The sequence below is a fragment of the Myotis yumanensis genome, unplaced genomic scaffold (genome assembly GCF_028538775.1).
Source record: "Myotis yumanensis isolate MYYU_CA2020_CCGP unplaced genomic scaffold, mMyoYum1.0.hap1 SCAF_8, whole genome shotgun sequence".
Classification (NCBI taxonomy): Eukaryota; Metazoa; Chordata; class Mammalia; order Chiroptera; family Vespertilionidae; genus Myotis; species Myotis yumanensis.
The window spans coordinates 47420443-47433123 of NW_027223759.1; the positions used below are offsets into that span (position 1 = coordinate 47420443).

Sequence of the window (12681 nt, forward strand, 5' to 3'; positions counted from 1 at the left end):
TCTATAATAATAAAAGCATAATATGCTAATTAGACTGGACAGCCAGACATCCTTCTGGACAAAGCCACAGCAGCGGGGGCCAAGGCAGAGGCAGTTAGGGACGATGAGGCAGGCATGCGAGGAGTTAGGGGTGATGAAGCAGACAGATGAGTGGTTAGGGGCAATGAGGCAGGCAGGCAGCGTGGTTAGGGGCAATCAGGCAGGCAGGCAGGTGAGCAGTTAGGAACCAGAAGTCCCAGATTACAAGAGGGTGCAGGCTGAGTTGAGGGACACCCCCATCCCTGAATATGAATTTCATGCACCGGGCCTCTAGTATTAACTATAAAAAAGAGACAAATAAAATGGCTTCCAAAAGCCTTTGCCAATGTTTAATGGACACCAGTTGGGAAAACTGGGTTAAAGACATCTCTCTTGGCTGTGAGAGGAAAGGCTTGATGACCTCCCAAGCTGCAGCAAATTTTTCCAGATGTGAGAGTCAGCCATGTTTCCCAAGGGCGATGGGGTACAGAGATAGGAGTGTTTAGAAGGGAAAGACTGAGATTTCTCAGTAAGGCATTTGAATTGACCAATTCCATTGTAGTGATCAAAGCCTCTCTTATTTCTAGTGATATTAATAAAATCAATGATGCCATTGCTGACCAAATGGCCATTTTCATTCAGCGCATGACCACGAGCATCTGTGGGTTCCTGCTGGGATTTTACCAGGGTTGGAAACTGACCTTGGTCATCATTTCTGTCAGCCCTCTCATTGGAATGGGAGCAGCCATCATTGGTCTGGTAAGGGTGTCTTCTCATTGCTTTCCAAGGGGAGATATGGGCTCTGAGGAACAGCCAAAAATATAAGCTCGGGTCCCTTCTCCTGAGTATGGCTAGTCAACATCTTTATCACTATTTTGACTGATTATTCCTCAGTATCAAATAACATTCCATAGATTAGGGATTAATGATATTTTAATAACAAATATTGCGGTATTAATAACAATAACAACTACACTTATTGAGCATTTACTATTGTGCCAGGCACTATGAGGAGCTTTATATATATATGATCTCTAATCTTTACAACAATCTTATAAAGTATTGGTGCCATTTTAAATATAAGAAATGGAGACTCAGAGGGGTAAAGGGACTGCACAGATAGTGAGTGACAGGATAGAATTCAAATTCAAGGGGGACTGACTCTAAATTTCCACACACTCTCTAATGCCTATTGCTTCCCTGGTCTCCCAACCTCAGATGCTCCCTCAAAAAGGCCCAACAAATATACCCATATTAGTAACAAGCACCTAAAAGAAATTTCTGCAATCACATCTGTGTTCTCTCTCCATTCCATCTGATCAGTTTCAGAGAGAGATTACTTGGTCCATTCCAAGCCGTTTCCCAAGAGCAGTCTCCATTCCCCAGGTGCACAGGCCAAGAAAAAGTGTGGGAGTAGGAATTTTGGGGTCATCCCAGTTAAAACACACTCCCAAGGATTGAGAAATTCTTATAGCTTACTATTAGAGCAACCACATTAGATAGCAGGTCCTGGGACCAGGCACACTAATAATTTGCTCTAAATGAGAGTAGAATTCAAGTGAAAAGCTGACGTTATTGAGCAACATGTACCAATCTCCAGATGATATTTTTCTGGAAAACTATTCTCTACAGTCCACTGGTTCTATTATTCAATAGAGCCAGGTAATACAGAGGGACAATAGCAAAGAGCTCACTGCATTTAACTAGGTCCCAACCTGGCTTAACAAAGGTATGTTTAACTCATCAAAACTTCAGTCTTCTCATCTTAAAAACAAAAATAATACCTCCCAAAGCCATCATGATGACTCAAGACATAATCCACGTTATGCTCTTAGCACAGCACCTGACACAGAATTAATTACTAAAGAGATATTAGCTTTTATTTGTTCCCAATCCACCATATCATGCAAGCTTTGCATAAGTCTTTTCTACCAACTGCTCTCCAGCTGCACTCCAGAGGAGCCTCTGTTTCTGTGGAGGGTCTGTGGGGATTCTGCACACATTTGATTAAAAACTTTTCCTGCAAAATACATGTAATCTCTTTCTTTAAACCCATGATAAATTAATATTCATACTCTACCAGATCACATGACACATTTTAACATGCTGGAGACCGACAATGTGGCCTGGTTTCCTTGGCTTTATACCGACTGAGAGCACTGCTTCCCTTGCTTCAGTGCCCACATTTCAACTTCAAGTGATTTGCAACGTGGTGGCTCTGCGCTGGTTTCTTCTTGACTTCAAGTCTGTGCCTGTTTGTGTAAAATGATTCAGGCATCTTCCCTCGGCTCAATTCAAAACAAGTCAAGAAAAGGTGGAGGGGCACTATATGACAGGGTGGAAGATATGGGCTTTGTTTGCCTTTGACTTTTGTACTTAGGATGAGAAACATGAGCAATTGTTAGATATTCCCCAATCTACATTTTTTTAAAGCTCCCGTATCAGTTTAAGTAAGATTATTAATGTGTCATTACAATAAAAAATGATAACATTTGTAACTACTTAATTATCTCATTACCATGCTGCCAGTACATATTTGTGAAATAAATTAGAAATCGATTGTGGTAAAAACTACAGGCGTCCATAACACCCAAATTTAAATGTTGATGAAAGTAGCCTCACTTTTCTTATTGTTGCCTTTTCAATTCACAAAAGTTTTATAAAATGTGGATTTCTGAGATAAACATATTGCAATAAAATACTACTTTTACTTATTTTATATCCTAGAATTATATTTAAGAGTTTGTTTGATAAGAGTTTTGCTGCTAAACGTTTGGGAAAACTAGGAAGAGAAATCCTCTTAGTGTGGGTACTATATGTTTCTTAGGTTTGCTGAGTGAGATAATTTTCCACAATATTTGCTTTTCCCTCTCCTTGTTTCTTCATCTGTGCCAGGAATTTTGTTGGTAGTTAATCCTAACTAGGATTCAATCCAAGTCCAATTTTAGAAAAAGTAACTTGTTTAATATTAAGTAAAATGTCCTTTTACTTCTTTTTGTGAAAAGCAAAGGTAGTTGGTAGATAAATAGTGTAGTATTTATCTGAAGCTTTCTCCTGTGCCATTACCTTTGCGGGCTCGGTACCTCTCTGTCATTCTATATTCTAACAACGTGATGCCTGCACTGACCTCTGGCCTGTGCCTCTGATGTTTGTCTGTGAATTGTGCAATGGTCTTTGGCCAGTAGCAATGAAATGTGACTTTTAAACAAATAATTAATAATGGCTGTATTTTATTTTATTTTTTTAAACTTTGTTGTTGAAATTATTACCTATGTGTCCCCCCCCCCCCCCCCCGCCATTGACCGCTTCTAGCCCACCCCCACCCCTTCACCACCCTATTGTCTGTGTGCATGGGTTATGCACCTATGCATACAAGTTCTTTGTTGATTTCTTCCTACCCACCCATCCACCCGCGCAGCCACCTACCTATCCACCTGGCTGTGTTTTGACTTGAAAACTTCTTTACTGTAATGATGAAACACTGAGGTATCACAGAATGCCCTATTTGGAACTTACTCTGCCAGAGGGGTTTTGAGGCTGACTTTTTTTTTTTTTTTTAGTTTGAGCAGTATCATTTATTTTTTAATTTTTATTTTTTATTGTTTAAAGTATTACATATGTCTTCTTTTTCCCCCGATTGACCCCTTCTCCCAGACACTCCCACACCCGAGGGCAAGCCCCCACTGCCCAGTGGCCATTGGTTATGCTAATATGCATGCATACAAGTCCTTTGGTTGATCTCTAACGCCCTCTCCCCTGCCTCTTGTCTCTGGATCTATTTTTGTTCATCAGTTTATGTTGATCGTTATATCCCACATAGGGGTGCATATATCCGTTCTGATTGGAGTTCCTGGTTTCTTGGGATATAGTCCTAGAAGTGGGATTACTGGGCCAAATGGGAGTTGCATTTTTAACTTTTTGAGGAAACTCCATACTGTTTTCCACTGTGGCTGTACCAGTCTGCATTCCCACCAGCAGTGCATGAGGGTTATTATTTCTCCACATCCTCGCTTGCACTTGTCGCTTGTTGATTTGTTGATGATAGCCATTCTGACAGGTGTGAGATGGTACCTCATTGTTGTTTTGATTTAATGATTAGTGACTTTGAGCATGTTTTCATATGTCTCTTGGCCTTCTGTATGTCCTCTTTCAAAAAGTGTCTATTTAGGTCTTTTGCCCATTTTTTGATTGGATTGTTTATCTTCCTTTTGTTAAGTTGTATGAATTCTCTGTAAATTTTGGAGATTAAACCCTTATCTGAAATATCATTGGCAAATATGCTCTTCCATGCAGTGGGCTTTCTTGTTGTTTTGTTGATGGTTTTGAGACTGACTTTTAATGCAGTCATTTTGATATGTCAACAACCAAACACTGGTGCATCAGGTTTAGCACACATTGAATTTAGACCAAATCCTTCCTTGGCGAGAATCTAGTCTTGTGTAAAACCATGACACCTGTTTACTCACCTAAATGAATCACTGAGTGACAGACTGACTTACTTAATTACCTGGTCTTCAGATATTATTTTCTTCTTTTGGATTTTAGAGTGTGTCCACGTTTACTGACCGTGAATTGAAGGCCTATGCGAAAGCAGGGTCAGTGGCTGATGAAGTCATTTCATCCATTCGAACCGTGGCTGCTTTTGGTGGTGAGAAAAAAGAGGTTGAAAGGTTGGTTAACTGAAATGTCTGCTGCTTTCCTGAATTTCCTTGATCCATATACTACCCTGAAGCTTCCCCATTTTTTTGTACAAAGCGGCATATTCACCATGGTCTACGGTACCCGGAGGAGCTTTTGTTCAGAGGTAGCTTGGCAGAGTAATGAGAGCGATCAGAGCACTACAAGGACTCCCAAGCCCTTAGCTATGTGTTTTGGAAGATGTTAGAGTCAGTAATTTTTAAAAAACCATCTTAGGTTAGATATTTATTTCTAATTCTGGTGGGATGTGTGCACACATACTGTACTGCATACCCGGCTATAACATTTTGCTGCCATCAAGGAAAAGCCTCCATGATCTAAAGTGCAATTTCACACATTTTTATTGAACACTTTTTTATTCAATGTGTTTTATTCAGCTACTCAACTACACATTCTCAATTGCTAGCAAATTCACCAAATAAAAAAGAGAATGGGATTTACAGTCTCTAATTATCTCTTTTCCTCTTTTATTTTTCATTTGCTTCTTTTAGTTTGTGGAATGAAGTTTTCTGATTTCTCATAAAAAATTTTCAGTAACAGTAGCATATTTCCTTCAGTATAAAAGATATCTTCTTCTATTGTTAATAAAACAAGCAATGTGAATGTTTAAAAATTAACAAACAGGCCCTTCAGTTTTGTCCTATGAAATGTTAAAGTTCTCCACAAATTTACTTTTTGAGATGAAGGAAGGCAGTTACAGAATGACAAAGCTCTAAGACAATGCCCATTGTTAATGGCTAAATGATAGAATTATTGAAGCTTAGTGTTTGGACTGAATTTCCACATTGTTATCCATGTCCCATGGCTGTGAATCTGGCCCATCAGGTTACAACATAGCATTCTTGGTCACAGGGCAGATAGGTGAGTGAGTACATGCAGATGAATTGGTGCAAACACTATATTCAAACCTGGAAGAAAACAGTTGCATCTTTTTCTGATAGAAAGCATGTCGCATGACTTGATAAAACAATATAAGCACAAACAGTACTGGATTCCTGTCACATGACTTAATAAAACAATATAAGCACCAAAAGTACTGGATCCGTCATGTCCAGACATGTGTGCTGAACAATTCTTTTCTCTCGGGAGCAAAGCTTACCCCTCTGTACTCATCCCTGAAGTAATCAACTATGAGGCTTTGCTAGGCATCATTCTTTCAACTCATTTCATTGCCAGGTTGAAACAAACATTAGATAACTACACAGAACTTATTGTTTTCTTTCCCTAAAGCTGTTCTGTGTTTGGATGCCTTTATCATCATTGAGGAAAGCCACTGCACTGTGGTCTGTATTAAATATTCTAACTTGAGCCACTACTGCTGCTGCTGAAAGAGACCCACATGTTTTCTCTTCACAGGTATGAGAAAAATCTTGTGTTTGCCCAGCGTTGGGGGATTAGAAAAGGGATAGTGATGGGATTTTTTACTGGATTCATGTGGTGTCTCATCTTCCTGTGTTATGCACTGGCCTTCTGGTATGGCTCCCAACTCGTCCTGGATGACGGAGAATATACAGCAGGAGCCCTTGTCCAGGTACTTGGTTCTTGATGACCCACATGTAACATTTCCTGTTGGCTTCTCAGAAAAGCCCACAGTTAAGGCATTTTGTTTATTCCTTTATTGTCTGAGGGAGGACAGTGTCAATGATTCGGTGGAGTCCATCTGCAGAAACGAGCAACACGAATGAATTTTATGGTAAAGGGATGCTGAGCATTTGAATTGATGAGACTACCGATTTAATGATCTTCAATTAAATAAAGGTTTTATAGCTGCAAAACAATGATTTTTCTGACTGAGTCCAAAAGATAATATGGTATGAAAATTGGAAGTCAGTGATTTCTCAGCTAAAAATTAACAGCTTATATAACTGAGCTTAATAGTAGCACAATATATGTGCTAATGAACATATTTGTGAAAACATAATGAGCTACTAAAATGCCAAGCTAATAAAATCCTCAGTGGAACAGGTAATGCAAGCATATTTTATTGGTCACCTGCTTATATCTGCTCATTATGCAGAAGTACAAGCATTGAGAAAAGACATCTTTCCTTACATTCTATGCAAGGAGAGAACAGAAAAAAATAACTTGGTACATTGAAAATTAAATAATGTATGATTCCAATTGGAAAGAGTGAGTTTTAAAAAACCCTTGGAGCTCTCTTTACAAGAATCCAATTTTATGGTTCTGTTAAAAGAAAAACTGAGGCATATTAAAAACTTTCAGGAGTTTATTTGAGCAAAAATAATACTAATTAAGTGGTGCCAAAATAGAAGTTGTTAGAAGGGCTTCACTGATAGAAGTGAGGGCAAAGACTTTTATAGAGAAGAGGTGGAAGCAAAGCAAAGACATTACTTGATTGGTTATAGCTTAAGCAGTTGTCTTATTTGAAAACACCTAGTTGGCTCTTTGTGATTGGTTGCTCATAGGTTTTGATTTCTTAACCTTGAGGCAATTTCAGGCTTAGGTTTTGGTTTGCTTATGTAAGCTACTAAGGCATAAAGCCATCTCAGTCTAATGACCTCCTTGTTTAATTAATTTAAGAGTTCTCACCTTTGAGTTTCCAGTTTGTGGATTACTCTGTACCTTCTGTAGATAATTCATTCTCCCAATTAATATTTCTTGAGTACCTACTATATGCAGACATGCATACTACATCTCTCTAACATTTTAGTCATCAATTACTTTTTTATTTTGTAAAGTTTTTAAACAATTTTATTTTTAAATTATAATACACATTCATTATTATTTTGTATTAGTTTCAAGCATAATGATCAGTCAGTCATAAACTTTACAAAGTGCTCCCCCGATTTATCTATTGCCCACCTGGTACCACATATAGTCATGAAAATATTATTGACTATATTCCCTATATTAGTCATCAATTATAAACCTGTCTTTTACTTCTAACCTCTTCCTGCAAGCCTTCTCTTACACCTTAAGAAATTTTTCTTTGGGAAAGTGGGAGACATCCTTTAACAGAATAAGCTTTGATTGTTTTCTCTCTCTCTCTCTCTCTCTCTCTCTCTCTCTCTCTCTCTCTTTTTCTCTCTCTCCTCCCTCCCTTCTCTCTCTGTCCTCTCTTCTCTTTTACTCATGCTTGAGCAGCAAACTATGAAGACTGAGTATGCATGAGTTGAGTTTTTTTTATATATATATTTTTTATTGATTTTTCACAGAGAGGAAGGGAGAGAGACAGAGAGCCAGAAACATCGATGAGAGAGAAACATTGATCAGCTGCCTCCTGCACACCCCCCACTGGGGATGTGCCCGCAACCAAGTTACATGCCCCTGGCTGGAATCGAACCTGGGACCTTTCAGTCCGCAGGCCGACGCTCTATCCACTGAGCCAAACCAGTTAGGGTGAGTTGAGTTTTTTTAATCCACTAAGTTAATGAACAATTAGGTTAATCTAATGCATTTTGTGATGCACAAAATCATTATTGGCTGCATAGTAATTGGGCATAAATGATAAGGAGTTCACATAAATGATTATAATTAGTATCACTTGTACCCAGACAAAAATCATACTCTGTGATCTATTAGGGGAAAAAAATGTAAAGGAACTGAATGGTGAAGAAGACTGCTCTTTCATGCCCCTCTTAAGTTTCAGGACTCAATAATAAAAAATAATAGCAGTCATAGAGAATAATATTATTAATTATATACATGGTGTGAAGCACTGAGTAAGGTATTTAATAACATTATCATAGGTAATATAATTTTATTCTATAATTGATGTTATTATACTACCACTTAAAAATGAAATAGAGCCATGAGGTTGAGAAATATGTGCCCAGTGGTATGAAGTCGGATTTGAACTCAGGTTCTGGGGGCCTGACCCGTTAACCACTGTGTTGCTGACTCTGAATCTATCTTCCAAGTGGTCACAGATCCCCTTTCTCCAGCACAGCACACGCACAGGTAGATTGTTTTCCAGTGGTCTTTCCAGCCCTCCCTTTCCCCACATTAGTGCATAGAGCTAAACGCCACTAAAGAGTGACATTTGGAGTGAGCCATGAGGGTCTACTGGGATGTGTGCCAGCTATGGTGAGGTATTAGTTGAACGCCCCTGTCCTGTCTCACTCACTGTTCTCCTAAGAACCCCGAGAGAGACCTTTATTTGAGGTAATGTTTGAAAAGCCTAGCTGAGTGAGGATTTAAGCCCAAACCTCAGTTTAGTACCCTAGTGAGTCAGTCTAGTCTAGAATCTAGATCAGGGGTTAGCAACCTATGGCCTGCAAGCTAACAGTCAGCCTGCTGCCTGTTTTTGTAAATGAAATTCTATTGGAACACAGCCATAGCCATTTGTTTAATATTGTTTATGGCTATTTTTGTATTAGATAGCAGAGTTGAGTAATTGCTGAGCCCATGTGGCCTGAAAAGCCTAAACTATTACCATCTGGCTGTTTGGAGACAATGTTTATTGACCCCTGAGCTAGTACACATGGAAGGGTTCCTTTGCTCAGATAGGAAGACTTTGGAATATGGTGATCTTAACCCAAACTACACCACAATTACTGTTCTGTTTGTTCACCTTTCCACTTCCTAACTGTGAAATCATGCTTCTTTCTTCATCATCAGTACTATTATTTATATGGCTGAACTGGATTAATCACTTTTATGTGCATTATCTCATTTAATGCTCATAACAATCGCATGAGGGATATACTTTCATTATTTCTGTGCTATAGATAAAGAAATTGGGGCTTGAAAGATGAAGTAATCTGCCTAAGGGAGGACCTACCTGCCATAATTAAGGAAAAGGAATAAGAAGAACAGATGAAGAGATAATGTTTACCCCCTACATAGAGTGGGGAATTCAGGGAGAAGTCAAGAGGGGGCTGGCTCACAATCTTGATGTGTGGAATGGAGAGGTGACTGAAGAGGGAGGGAGATGGCTGGGAGCCTTTGAGAAGCCCTTGGTCAGAATCCAGCTCATGGAAATCACCACAGACCAGGATCATCTGAAAATGATTACCTGAAAAAGACTACATTCATGCAAAAGTCAATATTTAGCTCAACAAATAACTGTAGTCCCTTATAGATGGCGACCATTGAGATAGCCTCCATTTGAGTTGTGACGGGAAATCAATCTTTGGTTGGAAGGGTGGAGAGAAGGAGTCTTGTGCTCCTCCTGGAAGCCAGTGTGAGGAATTTTCTCTTCCTTTATAAACTGATAAAAACAGAGTGCTATTGAGTCATGATCATGTCACCTTTACCTAACCTAATGAGATGGTTGAGTTGGTGAATCAATGACAGCTTCCCCAGCTTTGCACAAGAACCTGGCCACTCCACCTGCATGCAACCTCCAGCAGATGAACCTGGGAGGTAGACAGAATGTCAGTCATAAATGGGGTTAGATACTGCTCTACCACTTAATATATATTGTGACATATGTGAAGTTAGGTAACCTCCGTACACCTCTGTTAAGGATTAAATGAAGTAATACAGGATAAAGCACATAGAAACATAACATTATTATTATTACTAGAGGCCTCGTGCACGAAATTCATGCATGGGGAATCTCTCAGCCTGGCCTGCATCGTCTCCGATCCAGGACCCCTCAAGTGATGTCCGATTGCCGGTTTAGGTCCCATCCTAAACTGGCAATCAGACATCCCTCTCACAATCCGGGACCACTGGCTCCTAACTGCTCACCTGCCTGCCTGATCACCCCTAACCTCTCTGCCTGCCTGCCTGATCACTCCTAACTCCCTCTGCCTGCCGGCATGGTCACCCCTAATTGCCCTCCCCTGACAGCCTGGTCTCCCCTAACTGCCTTTGCCTCAGCCCCCACCACTGTGGCTTTGTCCAGAAAGACATCCAGATGGATGTCCAGATGTCTGGTCTAATTAGCATATTACCCTTTTATTAGTATAGATTATTATTATTATTACTATTATTATTATTATTGCTAGTAGTAGTATAGTACCAGTAGTAGTAGTAGTAGTAGTTATCCTAATAGCTAGTATACTAGTAATAGTAATATAGCAGTAGTAGTAGTAGCAGATCTATATTGTGTGTACCAAGTTCTAGGACAATCAAGCTAATTATATTGTCTTTATTATTTCAGGGACCCCTTAACCAGAAAAACTATTATAAGACTATTTATATAATGAACCAAATTATCATATCACTATTCTAACCCACTTTGTGTTGATTGAAATCTCTGCATTCACATGGATAGCCCCAAAACACATGAACACCATGTTTATCTCTTCTCACTTCAGATTTTCCTCAGTGTCATAGTGGGAGCTTTAAATCTTGGCAATGCATCTTCTTGTTTGGAAGCCTTTGCAACTGGACGTGCAGCAGCCACCAGCATTTTTGAGACAATAGACCAGGTATGTAAAGGCCAAAAGTAAAGGCTATATATAGGTTGGGGGTGGGGAGAGGAATGAACTCCTAAGGAATTTACCTTCAGTGTTAAAAACTATCCAGAACTATCAGAATGCCCTTAATTCAGCAATATTCAATAAGTGCTGTCATGAGCCTGACCCTGTTCTGAATTGGGAGTGCAAGAGTGAAACAGAACCAATAAGGCCTCTGCTTTCATATCATAACTGGGAAACAGGCAATAAAGAAGTAAGCACATTTATGGGGCTGGCATAGCTCAGGTGGTTGAGCATCGACCTATGAACCAGGAGAACACTGTTTAATTCCCAGTCAGGGCACATGCCGGGGTTGCAGGCTTGATCCCCAGTGTAGGGTGTACAGGAGGCAGCTGATCAATGATTCTCTCTCGTAATTGATGTTTCTATCTTTCTACCTCTCCCTTCCTCTCTGAAATCAATCAAAAATATTTTTTAAAAGAAATAAGCACATTAAGAGAAGATAATATTAAATAGTACGCTGAAGGAATTTAAATAGGTCAAATGATAGCAATTGGAGGTGGGAAGGAGTGTTTAAATTGAGTGACAATGATGGCATTATCTCTGAGGAAGTAGTATATCAGCTGAGAACCAAAGGAAAGAGAGTTGGCCCTACAAAGGGATACTGGGGGTGGTGAATTGGAGGTAAGAGCAGGGAGGGTATTCATGGAAGAAAGGCCTTCAGTTTGGAAAATAGCTTGGTGAATGCAAGAAGCTAAAACAAGGCCAGTGTGATGAAACTGAGTGAGCAAGGGACAGAGGCTAGAGGGATGGGAAGGGGCCAGATCATGTAAGACTTTAAAGCCCAGTTCATACGATTGGATTACCTTGTAAATGTGACAGAAAGTCTGTACCAGCTAGAAAAGGACCCTGATAGTGTGGCTACAATTTTTCTGGTTAATCTATTAAATCATTGGAGGTCAAGGTAGAAAGTCAAAATCCAAGAACAGAAGGGGAAAATGGCAACATGTTCTTTCCCTCTGAAAAAAATGCCCTGGGCTAAGAGTCAGAAGCCCAGTAAATCCAAAGTGCTTTGTGGGTTCCCTAAATCATAACTAGGAGGTGCTTCGTGGGTTCCCTAAATCATGTCTACTTATGAGGCATATAACCTTCCTGAGAAAATTTCTCATCACTGTATCTGTTTTGTACTTTGGGGTTTTATGTATTGGGATATAAAGAGATTATTGAAAACCACAGAGGCCTGTTGAATGATCCAAATTCTCATTCTTGGGTTGTTATTTGCTCAAGTAAGATGATGAGTTTAAAAAGCCCCTGAAACTGTGTCAAAAAATTGAGGCATTTAAAAATTATTTTATTATCTTTATTGGAGATCTGAGAAGAAAGTTACACTATAGCCCCAAATAGAGATATGGTAATGAATTTCTCTCACTAGTGTGGAAGAGTAAGAAGCTGACCTGGGGATGTCCTGGTAGCAGGAGATGACCCTTGTTGGATGAACTGGAATGGTTAAGTTCTAGATTAGGCTCACTACTAACAACAGCAGAGGTGAAATTCAGCAAATCAACTGAAAATTGGTAGTGTTTGAAGACACCCCCTGAGGACATTCAGTTACTCAAATCTTAGACCCCAGAGT

General features: G+C 39.5%; 1 protein-coding gene across 3 annotated transcripts in view; it reads left to right on the top strand.

Moving 5' to 3' along the window:
* The window catches only part of ABCB11 (ATP binding cassette subfamily B member 11), a 79197-nt gene that overhangs the window by 21201 nt on the left and 45315 nt on the right, over positions 1-12681 (top strand). For all 3 annotated transcript variants that reach the window (XM_070423428.1, XM_070423430.1, XM_070423429.1), the window contains exons 7-10: positions 606-777; positions 4564-4688; positions 6073-6247; positions 10947-11060. In XM_070423428.1, coding sequence (XP_070279529.1) covers positions 606-777; positions 4564-4688; positions 6073-6247; positions 10947-11060 — 586 coding nt within the window. The remainder of the gene's footprint in view (positions 1-605; positions 778-4563; positions 4689-6072; positions 6248-10946; positions 11061-12681) is intronic.